At 39.9% G+C, this 15920-nt stretch overlaps 4 protein-coding genes across 4 annotated transcripts; 1 reads left to right on the forward strand and 3 right to left on the reverse strand.

The window, feature by feature from the left end:
- Window positions 1-228: 228 nt before the first annotated feature.
- On the reverse strand, window positions 229-1598 carry LOC115764946 (degenerin-like protein asic-2). Its single transcript, XM_030708267.1, has 3 exons — window positions 1204-1598; window positions 900-1136; window positions 229-838 (listed from the first exon to the last, which is right to left on the reverse strand). Exons 1-3 carry the CDS (start codon window positions 1394-1396, stop codon window positions 666-668), a joined length of 603 nt encoding a protein of 200 aa, XP_030564127.1. The 5' UTR covers window positions 1397-1598; the 3' UTR covers window positions 229-665.
- Window positions 1599-2318: 720 nt separating this feature from the next.
- Window positions 2319-3164, reverse strand: LOC115765070. Its single transcript, XM_030708445.1, has 3 exons — window positions 3067-3164; window positions 2421-3009; window positions 2319-2345 (listed from the first exon to the last, which is right to left on the reverse strand). Exons 1-3 carry the CDS (start codon window positions 3162-3164, stop codon window positions 2319-2321), a joined length of 714 nt encoding a protein of 237 aa, XP_030564305.1.
- A 250-nt stretch (window positions 3165-3414) lies between these two features.
- Window positions 3415-5459, forward strand: LOC115765071 (pickpocket protein 19). The gene is made up of 7 exons (XM_030708446.1): window positions 3415-3566; window positions 3621-4275; window positions 4332-4632; window positions 4698-4745; window positions 4807-4951; window positions 5009-5115; window positions 5188-5459. The coding sequence occupies exons 1-7, from the start codon at window positions 3415-3417 to the stop codon at window positions 5457-5459; spliced, it is 1680 nt and encodes a 559-aa protein (XP_030564306.1).
- Window positions 5460-5745: 286 nt separating this feature from the next.
- Window positions 5746-8716, reverse strand: LOC115765072 (pickpocket protein 19). Its single transcript, XM_030708448.1, has 7 exons — window positions 8499-8716; window positions 6964-7498; window positions 6504-6909; window positions 6391-6444; window positions 6190-6325; window positions 6021-6133; window positions 5746-5960 (listed from the first exon to the last, which is right to left on the reverse strand). The coding sequence occupies exons 1-7, from the start codon at window positions 8714-8716 to the stop codon at window positions 5746-5748; spliced, it is 1677 nt and encodes a 558-aa protein (XP_030564308.1).
- Between the last annotated feature and the right edge of the window lie 7204 nt (window positions 8717-15920).

Below are 15920 nucleotides of genomic sequence, written 5' to 3' on the forward strand. Positions count from 1 at the left end.
AAATTTATAGTTAAAGTTCTTTGCTCAAATTTGTTTTAGTGGGATTTTACACTGCTCGGAAAATTCAGAACTCTTTGCCGAAAATGGGCGAAAGTGCTGAATCCAACTTCCTAATGCCTCTCTAAGCTAATTTTCAAATGTTTATACAAAAATAAAAATAGAGCATTTGAGAAATTTATATACTTTATTTAATATTTTAAGCAAAACCAACATGATGTCGTAGTTAATATACTTTACATGTATGAGAGAAGGTTTGTATTTTGTTGAAGTAAGTTCTCTTCAGCGATGTGATTAAATTAGGTTCAAAGTACTTGTGTTGACCTGCAGATAAACCCAAAGCTGCTTGATGAGCATTCGATCCTCCATGAGGGTTTCGATTGAAATCTTGTTGTCGGGTCAGGCGTATACATACACAAAGCAAATTTTATTGAACTGCACAAAATGCGCTACACAAAGATTCTTAAGGTATTTGCGCCAGAGCAATCAATTGAATTTGTGGAATATAAACGCGCACTCATATTCGTTGAAGTCGAGTCACATGGAAATTTTCCACTGCGGATGCAGGTAGCTGAAATTTTGAATCTTAAGAGTTCCTTTGTATAACAATGCAGCCAGGTGTTTACTTTTTTTTACTGATTTCATCTGTATCCCTTTATTCCTTAAATTTAATCATGTGTTTTTCTTACAGGTAAAGAAACGTGAGCCTCGGGAACCTCGCGATCAGGTTTAATGGGTTGTTGTATGGGTTTGCTGCAATAAGGAATTCGATCCAACAGGCTATTAATGGCCCCGAGCACTGAAAGACCCAGGAACAAGCCTGCTATGCCACCATAAGAAACTGTGAGAGAGTAAAAGCAATCAGCGAGTGAAAACTACTGGATAACCAAAATAAAACTTACCCATCAAGTCAAGCATTGTTATGTGCAGTGTGGAGCGGTAGGAAAAAAGTGTCTCCTCCTGAAAGAAGACGTCAACTTCTATAAAGTTGTTCTTGCTTTCCATGCTGCTCAGACGATCCGTGAATGTGGCGGCATGATACTGTGTATGAGTGCACTTGGGATAGCACTTGCAATCGGTAGTGTTAAAGACATTGTCTGTGGACTCCTCAATTATGTTGCCCATGTAAAATATCGACACTTTTGAAAAAATATTGATTTAGTCTTAATTACAATGTTGAAAATACAGGTACTCCTTGATGTTTACCTCCATGCTTTTGCATGCACGGCAAATCGGCCACTGTGCATGTGTGGATCGGCTCCTCCGTCAGCAGATCAATACTCTCTGGTACAAGGCTATGGCTACATTCACACTTCTTTGATATGTAATGTAGATGGCATTCGATTATGCATTGCGAATACGATTTAATCAGCTCCTCCGTAAAATAACAATAACGCATATGCACTGGGCGTGCCTTCACGGCTGGCTCAGCTGTAAAATGTATCGGCTGGAGAGCGACTACAATGCGATCATCCGAGGAATAAGTGACACTGGAGCCCACATACTGACTTGGTTCTTGTACGATGACCTTGGATAGAAGAATTTTGTTGTTGAATACAACTGATTTATACTTAGTTCAGTCGCAAAAAATGGTTTAAACTTTGCTTTTATCAGACATAATGAACGGATTATCAAAGCTTGTTATATTTATTATTATACTATACTTGCATTGAGGAATCAAAGTTGGACAAGTCTCCGGCCCCATAAAGCATTTATTTTGTGGATCAGTACCTTACCTTACAGGCAGAATATATATATATATATATATTAGAATCAGCTGATCGGACCACTATATCATAAAGCTGTCATAGGATATAAATGAAGTTCTTGTATGTAAAAATTATTTGTTAAGGATTTCACTTCGTTTCTAAAACTTCACGAAATCTAAATTAAATTGGATAAATATGTAATATGATATATATGTGCTGACAAATCCATTTCTGCTGCTATGTGGAGTAAAAAACCGTTAATGTGCTATGTACTTGAAAGGGTGATCATTAACCTCTTGTCTTTTGTTATTATTATGATATGTTTAAATAGATGCAAAGTTGCTGCATCGGAGATAAATAAATAATTGTTTAATAAATTATGTGTTTGACATATAATTGCAATAAAAACCTTAAGCTGTAGATGCGTTTAAGAACTACTTATGACAATAAGAGTATCAGAAAGTACGAGTACAAAACAGAGTCGAGGAAAAAATTGGGGACTGATTAGTATGATAAGCATGTTACATATTGTCCTGCTACATTATCAATACTTTTTTGGTATGTCATACGGACCCCCTGGTTTTCTGATAAACAGAGAGTTCGGAGTTCGATCTACCTATTGATGACAATATAAACTGGCTGTTATACATATATTAGTTGGTTTTTACAAATGCATAGATACATATTTTTGGCATCCTTTGTTATCATGCTTACCCCAATGGCCTCCAGCCTAATGTCATGTATATAACGATTGATCTTGATATTTAGGGCACTTTTGAAACCAGCATCGCCCACTGACCAGGGCCATGTAGGATCGGGATCTTCCGCAAGTATTGAGTTGAATACATAACAGGAGCCGATCTTCAAGTTTCTGAATAGCATGCTGCAGCAATCCACCTCTCGGCGTCGCCACATGCACTGTACAAATAGATCCTTGCAGCTGTAACCATAGTTGAAGATGCTATCGACATTGAGCAATGTTTGGTTATTAAACTCTTCGAATTCGTTAAAGTCCAGGTGTGCGGCCTGGTCGATTGCTGGGGTGCGCCAACGAATGCTCTGCACTAGATTATAGAGTCTATGTAACCGCTGCTCTCTGCTACTTTGTTCCGCCTTATTAAGACTGTGAAGAGTTAAGTGCGTGGGACAGATTGTGATGGCTGGAAAGGCAATCTCTGACACGTGAACATCTGTGCGATCGATTGTGGTCTGAACCCAGTACTTGAAGTAGCGCTCCGAGGATAATATACAGACGTAAATAGTCATCACGGCTCCGACGAGCATTAGTATAATGCGCGTTAACCTGCGGGTAGCAATTTCAAAAGAGTTAAGTGTATAATTTAACTGATTAAGTGCTTACCGTCGAAGGCAGAGGCATGTATCCTTTGGCCCAGTATTGGTCGGCTTGTCATCATCATTATCATCATTGAAATCAGAAGACTTAATCGCTGTACTCATTTTGATGAACTGATTGACAGGCGTGGCAGTTAATCAATGAACAGCAGCGTTGATATCAATTTCAAAAGTTCATAGCCGGATATCTGTCAATGGGCCTATCAGGCAACCGAAACATAACAACTCAATTACAAAAGTTGTTAGGCATAATGGATATCTAGTCATAAATTCAGCTCGGCAATTACAACGCCAAACTTTAATGGGAATCGCATTAATAAAGCCAGAGCGAGCTGTCAGCATGCACAGTAACAAAATGGTTAAGGCAGTGAACGCTGCCAAGTCGGATAAGGATGTGGAGAGGCGCTTTATTGAGCTGGTACGCGAATACTTTCGCTACTACTGTGAAAGATCAACCATACACTGTGTGCGCTATCTTTACGATCCCAGGCTGCATAATGTTGAGAGGTGCTGCTTACGAGCTCGATATGAGGCCAACTAACTAATGTATTCTCAAATTAGATTCATCTGGAGCGTGTTGCTCATCATAAGCGTTACGCTCTGCTGCTCCTTTTATATGCTGCTGTCGGAGCGTTATGGAGCGCAGAAGCTGCAAACAGTTATTGACGATTCGCAGTATCCAGTCTTCTATGTGCAATTCCCGGCAGTGGGCGTCTGCACGGATAACCGCATCAACTGGAGCAAGCTTGATGCGGCCAAGGCACAGTTTCTGCCGGTAAATGCTAGTGAAGATGTTGTCGAAGTATTTACGACTCTAGTTACATACCTGGAAACGCTGAGGTTTGCAAACTTTGAGTATAGCACTTCCGAAATGGAGGATGAACATCTAGAGATTTTGGATTTTATCAACTTAAGTGCATTGGCCCACTTCCTAACGTTACGCTGTGAGGATATTCTGGTGCCAGGCTCTTGTAAGTGGCGACAATCGTCCTTCAACTGCTGCGACTACTTTGTGCTGGAGAGGACTGAGTATGGTTTCTGCTTGGTATTCAACTCGGAACTATCGGATCGTTCAAAGGAAATTAAAAAGCGTGAGGGCGCCGCTTACTATCCGAAGCACAATGCCAAGGCTGGTCAGAGCTCGGGTCTCAATTTCAATCTACTGCTGAAAGAGCGTTTTAAGCGCCCAGATACTTTAGCCACGGATAATGTGTTTGTGAATAGCTCGCACATTTATCTTGACTGCTTTTTATAAAACTTGTCAGCTTACAGATTATGATCAAGAAGCCAAACCAAGTGTCTAACGCGGTTTACTCCATAACGCCCAACACAGAAACTCATGTGTCAGTGCGGCCCCTGTTGACACGCACCGACAACACCACTCGCAACATTCCGCCGGAGCGTCGCAATTGCCACTTCACGGACGAGCACGTTGATTTTGGCATCAGCGTTGCTCCTGGTCGCTTTAGTAAGAGTTTTTTGCTTTCCAACTGCCTTAACAACTGTCATGAGTCCTATTTGGTCAAACTGTGCAATTGCACGCTACCAATTTTCTTTCTAAGCAATCAGAAAGGTGAGCGACCACTCTCTTGGACTACTTGGACTACTGTCTCACTATGACTATTCTCTTCACTTTAGCCAATAACTGCACTGCGTCCAGTCTGCGGTGTATTTCGCGTCACAATGGCAAGTCCCAAACTTTGCTTCTTGCCAACTCGAGCAGCAATTATTAAATTGTATATTGCAGATATTTTTGGTTATGACAAGCACTTGGAGGAGGATAATTACTTTAGCGCCACCAAGCCGGGCATGACCTGTCCCTGTCTGGTCAACTGTAATCTGCTGGAGTACTATACGTCCACAACAACGCTGCCATTGTCTTCAAGAGAATTGTAGAGTTATTCTATAGAAGTCAATTGGTAATAGTATATTCATAACTGTTATTCTAGGCCTGCATCACCGACTCTTAAGTTCTTCAAGGTGGATGTGCATTATCAAGTGGAAATGATGATAACGTTTCGCACTAGTCTGGAGTTTAGCAGCATCGATTTGATTGGTATTTCAGTTACAATATAAAATTTTAAATAGTATATGCGCATACATATTAAATATTTATTTGCTCTTCCAGCTAATCTTGGCGGCATATTTGGCCTCTGCCTGGGCGCCTCTATGGTCAGTTGTGTTGAGCTGCTCTACTTCTTAACTGTCGGATTTGCTCTACACCTTTATGATAACAACTACTATGTCGACTTTCGTAAGAAACTCAAAGCGATGGGGTCCAAGGGGCTGCGTTATTTACGTAACGAAGTGAGTCACGTTCACCAGGAAGCTGGTCCTTCGGAATCTCTGGCCAAAAGTAAACTGCGGCATCCGTTTAATAACAGAACCAATGCGTGGTGAATATTATATTTTTGTCTTTCTTTTTGTATCCCTTTATTTTTACTAACAAACCAACAAGTTATTTCATATGTATTTGAGTTACAATGCTGATGTTTCACTTACAATCTAATTCTTAGTTCGACATAATATATATATCATTTGCAAAGTCGGTTAAATATAATACCAATTATTTAATTCGGAAATCATTTGAAAACCGAGTTCTTATTATCAAGTAGTACCAGAAATTTAAAGGTTGGTAGGAAATAAAATATGACACATCAAAAATACCTCTTTATTCTTGTATTTATTATTTGATATCAATAAACATTTTTTTAGGTGTTATCTTGCGGCGGAAGTGCAGTGTGATGGGAGCTGGTGGTGGTGGTGTTAGTGGGTGCTGATTGGACTCTCTGTTGCCGCGATATAAATATAAATAGAGGCCAATGGTAAAGTAGTAGACCAACTCTATTGCGCTAAGGAGCGAGGCGCCAAGAAATAGACCAATAATGCCGCCAAAGCTAGCTGTAATTGAGGGACATGGACTTTAATATTTGCATAGACTGAGTACTGTATAAAACCCACCCAGAAGTTCCACAAAAGTGAACCGCATATGAGTCTGGTATTTGATAAACCAAGGTGATTGAAAGAAGACTTCCAAGTGCATGCTAATAACATCAGCATTTAGTTCTTGGGAGCTATAATATGGAATTGTTATAGACCTGTTAGGATATACTAAGAAATACTGACTTACTCCATAGCACTGTTGCTGAAGATGGTATCGTAAACCAGCTGCGAACAGCTGTTTAGGCAGTCACAGTTCATGCTATCCTTGTACACGTTATCCACGTATTGCTGCTCCAGAGGAAGGCGCTCCACGCTAAAGGTCACTAAACGGAATACAATGTTTGTTTCAGAAGGACTTGTAATCTATATATAGACATCTATATCTTACATCTGTGTTCGTAAAGACATTTATAGTCAGAGGCCTTGCAGTCCGTTAAGTTATCTGCAGTGAGTCAGATTAATTAGTAAAAGAAGTCAATCCAAAGTCAAGTTCATACTCACCCCCCTGACTGCGGGGAAAGAGCAGAGATGGTGAGCACTTGCACAGGTCAATCACATGCTCCTGGTGGCATTTTGTGCGACAGTTACCACGCCAGTAAACAAAGCCCGGTAGATTCTTGTAGTGCGGATCGTGAATTTCATCAGGGAAAATGCAACGTCTTACTCTTGCCGTGAGGACTCGAGTTCTTGAATCGGAACCAGTATAGCGGGGCATCACACTGATTCTGTTGTGAGAGTCGTGTGGCACCAAGCGTGCTGCCTCGCTCCATTGTTGCGGCTGCTTTACCATAACGTATACACCACGCAATCCAGGCTTAGCTAGTGTTTTGTTTAGGCCCATGACTACTTGTAGGCCAGTGCCGGGGCCAGATTGTGCAGTGCGGCGTGGGTAATACTTGTCTTCCCTCTATTAAGGGAATACTTAGGAATTATCAAATTATTTTCAGTTTTAAGTACCCACCTGCCGTTGTCGCATTTGTGCACTAACTGCCGAATTAAAGACCCAGCAAAATCCCAATTCGGTGCGTTGCATTTCGAAAATCTCACAGCAGTTGTGCGGCCTGCCGCGCCAGTTACAATCCAAAAAGAAATCGCCGCAATCTAGATTCATGTATTCCAATACCTTTGTCACATCCAATCCATCCAACTGGCTGATACTTGCTGCAAGGGACGAGTTCTTAAAGAAGCTCTCCAGGCTCCGCATATCATTGAAGTGCAAAGCAGAGACGGCTGTAAAGAAGCTTTTAAAGAGCTCTTTTTGTTCTGCGGTGGCATTGGTACCCATAAAGTAAGCTGGGACCTCTTCCTGCAATCTGGGCCAATTGATGCGACTGCGTGGACAAATGCCCACAGATGGGAAATGCACATAGAATATCGGCAGCATGCTGTCTTCGATGGTTGTGTGCACACGCGCGGAGTTGTATAGCTCGGTCAGGTCAACATAGACAATTGTGGCGCATATAAAGGTGCCTACCAAAATCAGTAGCCAAATCAACCTAAAGAGTTAAAGAAAAGTAAAGTTTTTATGACCTATGAATAAGGCTCATTTGCTTAATAGAGGTATTAAGATGAAGAATACAGAGGTAATTTTTCTTTAAAAATAAAAATAAAAATTGTGTTAACGGATTTCCTGGAACTAATAACAATAATAACAAAAATAAAAACAATATATTATCATCTATTATGCAACATTGGGCATGGATGTTATTACATCCGCGCTCTCTTAGCCGAGAGAGCTGCGACCAGATTTCGAGAAAATTGAGAAAATTGCTGGCCTACACCTGCGGAAATTCGTGGATTGATTTCGTCAAACTCCATCTACGCGTCCTCTTACTCTGTCACTGTTTGGCTAGCACCACCCCTGAAGATTACATTAGGGAGAAGTTAGGCGACAAGGGCACATTGTCGAATCGGGTCAAAAGCTACTGGAGCTGCGTAGTCAAAAGGAAACCGACCGAATCCGAAAGGAATAAACAAAAAATTCCTCCTTTTCATTTTGGATTCCGAAAATCCCATGGCATACCAGAACAACTAAATAGTGTTGTGAATTTCATCCTCGAGGGTTTCGAAGCCAAAGAATACTCTGCAAAATAAAGCCCTTGTTGCCACCTCAACTTTAATTGATTATGCGAAGCTACTTAACAAACCGATCATCATTCCAAAGATCTTTTTTACAATTTTTTTAAACGATTGACGATTTGACTGAAAAAGTCGGTTAAAATTTTTATTTCTCGGCTTCTTGTTTCTCTTCACAAGGCTAATATGGAAGGAAACAGTTGATTCCAACTTTGCGATGTCTTTGAAAATTTCAAAACGTAGACCTAAAGTTCAATATAGATTTGAATTTTTCACGGACGGAAAAGAGGTGACAATTTGACATTTTGAAACTCCAGGTAGTCCCTACATTATGCGCATAATATTAATAGTTCCTCGTTATTCTAATAATATTTTTTTTTTAATTTACTATTGCTTATAGGTATGTTTATCTAGGCTCACCTTTCAAAATTACGCAGTTTTGGATCCGTCAAATATCGAATCCCATGCACCGAAGAAGAAGAACAGTATTCCTTAAGATAGGGGGTTACTAGCTTTAGAAACTTGCTCTCCTTGCAGCAGCGCCCGACGTTTCGATGACGTGGAGCAGTTTCATTGATGTAATTCCCATAAAGCGGGCGACGTGGTCGTGGCTGTGTCAGCTCCTGCGGATAGTACATTTTGCTTGAGTGCTGCTGGATTGCGACGCAGTTGATGAGTGAACGTTTTTGAGCATTCAAGTTTAATTTGTAGGCCAAAAAAGCCCCATGTACATTGAACTCAATCAAAAAGCAATTATTCTTGACGTCCTGCATAGGCTGGTAGAGCGCTGCTCTGGGTAAAGCTTAAATCACGCACGCAATTAACACTTGAATGCTGTCCGGATGGAGTGAAAGAGGGGCTGTGGATGGACGCACCGCTACAAGTAGACAAGGTCGCGCAAGATGTTTACACAACGATTCTGGGAGGGAGGTAGCCCAAGCTCTGTCCAGTGGCAGCATAATCTCCTGTTTGCTCGACTGTTTGCAAGTTCATTAAGCGACTGCCCTCCATCACTGAGTGTCGTCGAGTGGTTGGAGAGTTTCTAGTTGCGTTCTGTTGAGTGCTGGCCAGGAAGAGCTGCTGTGTGACAGTTTTTCTTGCCTCCACTTGGTTGGGCGCCGGCTCCAGCGGTTGTTCGACACTGCTTTGTGTAAACAACTAAAAATATTTTCGATTTATCATTGCGCGTTTTCGTCGGGAATGTCTTGACGATTGAGTTGTTGTTTGGTTGCCTTTGGCAGTATGATTTATTTGTTCTGCTCACATCTAACGAATACTTTTCGACTGCGCCAAGGAATGCTACGAATTTGTGAGGCAAACACTTTGCTGTGATTTGACTAAGTTTCGGCCAATTGATATGATCAATAACAGAGAGACTTAAGAGATTTTACTGTATGTATATATATATGTGAATGGGCTACTCATGTTATTCTGCTAAGCCAGATAAGCCAGCTTAATGAATAGCAATGGTACAGAGAAGGACTGCCAGCTTAGACATTGGTAAAGCGGTCAAGGCCAAGAAATCAGCTCTAATTTGGAATCGTTGTTGGTTGTTTGCAATTTGTGTTTTGAATGCAAAAAATTAAATCTTCACAACTAAAACTGTGTTGCTTTTCTACTTAGCTTTGTTTTGCAGCATCACGTTGCGTATACATAATGTGCTAAACTTAGTCAACAAAAGGGATCTGAAGTGTAGTGGCTTAGCTGAATGAATGCCGAGCATGGGTCATGCCAACGGGGTGCCTATGAAACACACATCTAGCCAGCGGGTCAGGACTGCGGGCCTCTAAGAAAATCATTAGCTGCTGTGCCGGCATATTTAGTGAACTTCTGAATCAATAAGTAAGTCCCCATTATGAGTTTAATGGGTTGAGATAGCTACAAGCGCGCAGTATTTTTCAGCAGCTAGCCACACAATCTTTGCTTTCAGGCTCAGAAGTGCCCAGATGAGATATATAAAATCGGATTTCAAAAAAGTAAAAATTTATAACTGCGATAAAAATCTTTTATTATCGACTTGAAGTTTCCAAAAGTAGTAAATACTAAACAAAATGTATGAAATGACGAGCATAAATTTAATTTCCTGCTCAATGATGTGACACATGCAAAGACATTCTTATAAGTATATGGCCAAGAAGGTATCTAGCTCGTGCGTTAATAACTTCCTGTTGCTGTGGCAGGATCAAAAACTTTCACTTTCACGTTAACTTTGAGCACAAGCGTGTGGATTCCGACGGCTTGTCGACTCCATCCTCGCCAGGGTTCAAGTTCATTTGGCCTATTAAGTGCAGACAGCGCCGCAGTCATGTAAACTTTCTGGTTAGACATGCAAAGCCAGCAGAGCTAGCGCCACTACGCACCCTTCCTAGATTGTCGCTCGTCCGCTCAAAATTCAATCTTACTTTTATGAGCCAAGGGAAACGTGACAACAAGTCGCTGACAGGGCACAAGATGAGCTTCTGCATGTTGCCAACAGACCGAGTGCCAAGTGCCGCATGTAAGCCATTTAAATATGCAAATTTGGCTTAAAAGGAACTTTAACTCCTTCGTGGTGCTCGTCAGTGTCAAACTTTTGCACGCTAATTTGCATGTTTAGCACCGCGGCATTGTCTTCATTTGCGCTGTGACCCCCCGTCCTGGCCATTACCCTGCTGCTGCCACGTAACTGCGCTATAATTGCGTTTATCTTTTGATGACTGAATCCCCGCAGAGCTTCATAAATACTGCTGCTGCTAGCGTCTGAGCTTTGTGTTGTGTTCGTGTCAAAATCATAAACAAGCCACCAAATTCGTGTTAATTATTTAATAATATTAAAGGATTACCAGCCATAAAGCCAAGAGACGAGGTGATTGATGATAGCCGCTTGCTTGCAAAATGCCGGCTAAAATACATATTTCCAATTGTTTGGGTTGACTTTAAGCAAAGATTTGTCAATTTGGCTGATGAGCTGCAAAAGCGGCCAAGGCTACATGCTAAAGATAAGTTTTCCTCAGAGGCGACGCCATTTTGTTTACATCCACTTCCGCTTGCATTGATTTCAGCTGCGTTCTGACTTTTTGCAAGTAATTTGAATAATTTTCTGAAGAAGTGGTAAATTTACATATAAAATGTGTGCTGCTTCCCGGCAGATCCCAAATGCCAGTTGCACCATCAAAATAGAGACTGAGCTGAAGATGCAGCTGGATGCAGGCACAATTTTTACACACATTTGCATGGCAGCTGCTCCTGGTGCCGGCAATGCTCTTAGCATGTCTTTTGCAAATGTAAATATTTGTACGCAATCGAGGAATAAACAAATGCACACGATGTGCGCATACATCCGTGTGTGTATGCATGTGCGTGTTCTCCCTAGCAAGTTTTTGCCTTTTGTCCTTGCTGCTTGCCTTTGAAAGAGCTTGCATGCGTGTGAACCTCAATTTGAATTATGAACTTGAGAAAATTAAGAAAACTTTTTATAATTGATGCTATGCATTTTAAATCCATTTCATTTGTATGGGACACCGGATTTCTGTTTTTCTGTTTTTCATCTTCCTGTTTTCACTTTTCATATTTTTATACCCTAAACCCATTAAAAATGGGTATAAGGGTATATTGTATTTCTGCAAAATCCAAATGTATGTAACAGGCAGAAGGAAGCATCTCCGACCCCATAAAGTATATATATTCTTGATCAGCACCAATAGCCGAGTCGATCTAGACATGTCCATATGTCTGTCTGCCCGTCTGTCCGTCTGTCCGTCCGTCCGTCCGTCCGTCCGTCTGTCCGAACGCAAGGATCTCAAAACCTATAAGAGCTATAGACTTGAAATTTTAGATGTAGATGCTCCAAGTTCCCGCGCAGATCGAGATTGATACCGATAATCGATAACTTACTCCGTTTACAAGCAATCGATAAAAATCGATATCGATATCCTGTGTTTTTGACAATTTTGGTAAATAATAAGAGCTAGAGTCACCAAACTTGACATATAGCTTCTTAAATAGAATATGCATTGATGATGTTGGAAGAAGAGGGTTCAGGGTAACCCCTAGTCGGGAGCTCCCGAATAGAACCTCTTACTTGTTCTTTTTAGTCTGTTGCACCAGTTCTCCGCAGCTCTAAATCAGGCTCAAAGTTAAAGCTCATCGAATTGCTTGTGCTTGTGAACTATGTTGAAAAGTTGTGAAGTGGTTGTAGTTGGCATTTTCTCAAAGCATTATCGAATTATGATAAATTTTTTTAAATTTCTATGCAAATGCCACAAAAAGATTTTTTTAGTCTAGATGGAGGTTGGTCGTGTAGATGGAATTTGCTTGCGACATGCCAAGCGAAAAACTTATATTTTATCAAAATTTATAAACATCTCGGAAAACGTAAAATGTATGCTTTGCCTTTATCGCTAGGAAGACGCATTTGTATGACGTTGCTTCTGAAGCTTGAATTTGTCTACCAAATATCATTCATTCAACTCGAGCCATAAACTGCGTTTAATATCACAATATCATAGGCAACTTTTATGGGCTTTGAGTAAAAACAACTCAAAAAGGCATGTTCATTTTGGACTTTTCACACCTTTGCCGTGACATGGGCATTATAATGAAAACGGAATTAACACGTGCAGAATGCAATAAACACTGAAGGAAGCACAAGAACTTTACCGTTAAGCTTCACACGTCAACCTACTGTACCTTCTCGAGTATGTGTGTGTGTCTGCCTGCCTGCTTGTATGCCTGAAAGGCATCTGCACAATTTAAGCACCCGTGTGTTTAATTTGAAAGTTTGTTTAACAACTTTTTAAATACCGTTCAGTGCACTTGCCTATGTCACATTTTTGGCTGTGAATTTTAGCAGGAGGAAACTCAGTTGACATTAAATTAACAAAATGCAATTTATGATAAGTATTTAAAAGTTTAATGTAGTAAATATGAATGTGAATTACCTTGCCTTAGTTCTTGACTATATAGGAAATTAGTCGTGTATCTTTACGGACCTTTCAATATTGTTACAGATGGAATCCCCATTCGAATGTTGTACAAATTAATTGGTTGCGACTGTGAGTGTTGAAGGTTTCTGCATTAAGGGCTTCTGTGTGGAGCTAAGGGCGCCTGTTACATTTGTTGAGCCTGCATGACTATATTGGGACGTGTGTGAGTTCATGTACTCCTTGTTGGCAGCGATTGGTTACGCTTAGCCTTTAGAAATAATTGGAGTCAATCAATCTCTGCCGATCAATGTTGCCTGGCAGCAGTATATAGTACAACATGTATGAAAACTTATACAGATTCCTGAGCATGTCATAGTTTAGGCTCAAATTGAAAATACACCTGTTGCCTGAGCATGCCGACATGAGCAGAGAAGTAAGTTAATCAGATTTCTGTTCAATTTATTATCGCTTTAAGTGTAATGTACTTGTAAATGTACATACAATTGATGGGAATATTTACATATCTAAATACATTATTAAATACGTCGAATTAGTAATGTACTAAGTTTTAAAAATTTATTTATTTATTTATTTTGTTTATTAATGGTCGACAAAAACGAGTGTCTTCCTAATTATTTAATAATAATAGGGCGAACAAGAGAAATGTGTAGAAGTTTCGCTATGAAAGGATCGTTAAGATCCTTAGACAAACGCTTAATGAATCCAAGCACATTTGGCCTCATTTACGATGGTATATATATATAAAGATTGAAGCAGAGCTTAGAATCAAAAAGAAAGCCTAGGTCCTTAACTGTTAGTATATGTAGTAACAAAGTATTATGATTTATAAAATTGACAAGATAAGGTGTAGTACGATTGCAGTTAATAAACATACACATTAAACAATTTGTATGTCATTGTTTGGCCGAAACCCAAAGTTGCATAGCATTCAAATCATCTTGTAGATGAGAGTGATGTAGGGGATCAATGTATAAAAGAATAAGTTTCACATCTTCCGCATAAGTGCATGGGCATGTGATATAATCGAAAGGAAATAGTTTATAAAAAGTGTAAGGGTGTATCCCAATTTCTTAATACTAAAAGTGGCAGTTTACTTTTCATTTAAAGCGTCATTTTACAACAGGGCGCACTTTTGCGCTGAAACGGTCCTGACCCTAACTGTGCGACGAGCTTCCTGCATCAAGTGTATAACAGTTTCACGCCTGCGCATTGGTCAACAACATTTTTGGCGCCAATTCGTCAGCTGTGTGCTTTGCCGGCGCTCGCGTTGAAGCCGAGCGCAGCGCACAGAAGTATGCTGTGAAAAGTGAGTAGAGGGTCGCTGCAATAAATATAAGTGTGTGTAAATGCGTATATGTGTGCGCGTGTTTATATGTGTGTTGCCGTACGAACTGTGCGATGGTAGCTTCTTGCAGGCTGAGCTGCCATCATCGTCCTCGTGTTTGGTTGCGCGCCACGATTTGAGGTTCTTTAATGCCAGCAAATGTTTGGGCTCATCATTCAGTGCCAAGCACGAAGTCGAACACCGTCGCTGTTGTCGTTGTCCACGCTGCTGTCGGCACTGTTATTCGTTGTCGTGGCACGTCCTGTCGCCGCTGCTTGTGCCAAGTTTCGTGTTGTTTTTGAAGCTATTCACTCGCGTTAGTTACATCAGTGACGTTCACAACGCGTTGGTACCTAGTTCGCGATTGCCAAATATATTTCTGAATGTATTCGCATCACAGCCGAATGAACGAATGAAACGAATAAAGCTAAAATTCGTTAAAAATAACTTAAACTGTAATTTAAAAATATTAAAAATTTTGTGTAGTGTCAGTTAAATAATAAACAAATAATACAATTTCGAAATACTTTCGTAAATATTTCAAAATAAAATTCGCTAAAAATATATCTAAATATTTGCTGTTGCTTACAACAATTGAATTCAGTTAAATAATTTTATATGGTAAATTCCTTGTAAACAACTGGAAAACAGGTGTTTATCTTTCACCCAAAATGTTTTCAAATCAAATCATTTAAATGGTATTTAAGGTGTACCTATAAACATGTAATTAAGCAAGAAAAGATGAATTCATGTAAATGGACTAATTTAAAAGCAATAAGTTGAAGCTTAGAGTAAAAAATATCTAGGAACCGTTTTTTTAGAGTTATTATTGGTTTACTCATATTGAACCATATTTCTGCATACTACGATACGGCGATTAATTTAATTTACTTTATAAGTTAACGTTTCTGCATATATTTGTATACTAGCTTTTTGTTTAATCAAACTTCAATAATTAAAAAGTTAAAGAATATTAAAAATTAAAAAAGCAATTAAGAAGGATCTCGTTTAAAACTACTTAAGAGAACTAGCTAAGAATACTTAACTTAATGTTCGCTCAGTGTGGATTCTGTTCAGCTGTCTCTGAGTAGAGGAGGCTGCTTCGTTATGTGATTAATCATGCTAATATATTTTCCAAGTGAAATTCAATTTCGACCACAACGCGAGTAGCAAGCACCACACGAGCACAAGCGACAGGATACCAAGCAATATATACGAAAAATTACCCGAAAATACCAACGAAACCAGCAACAACTACAGACTACAAAAACGTCAAGAAAAAATCCCAACAACAGCAGCACGCAGTGAAACAAGAAATTGCAATCGACAGGAAGAGCAACACGAGCTGCTGGTGTACTGCAGCAGAGATCCCCAGGAGGAAGGAGCCACAGTCTGCAAACGGTGCGTTTTAACTGTGTGAAAATGAATATGGGCTTATTTGTGCAGCGTGTTCTTAAAGCTGTTTATAGGGGTAGTTCAGTTGATTGAAGCTTCTAAGATTTACTGAAAATTTAATTGGACAACTTGCTCAAAATAATGCTATATTTATTTCGAAATATGAGTTGAAGGTTGTTTATCAAAATTTGACATTTT

Source organism: Drosophila novamexicana, unplaced genomic scaffold (genome assembly GCF_003285875.2).
Source record: "Drosophila novamexicana strain 15010-1031.04,08,12 unplaced genomic scaffold, DnovRS2.1 tig00000877-arrow-arrow-pilon, whole genome shotgun sequence".
In the NCBI taxonomy this organism is placed as follows: domain Eukaryota; kingdom Metazoa; phylum Arthropoda; class Insecta; order Diptera; family Drosophilidae; genus Drosophila; species Drosophila novamexicana.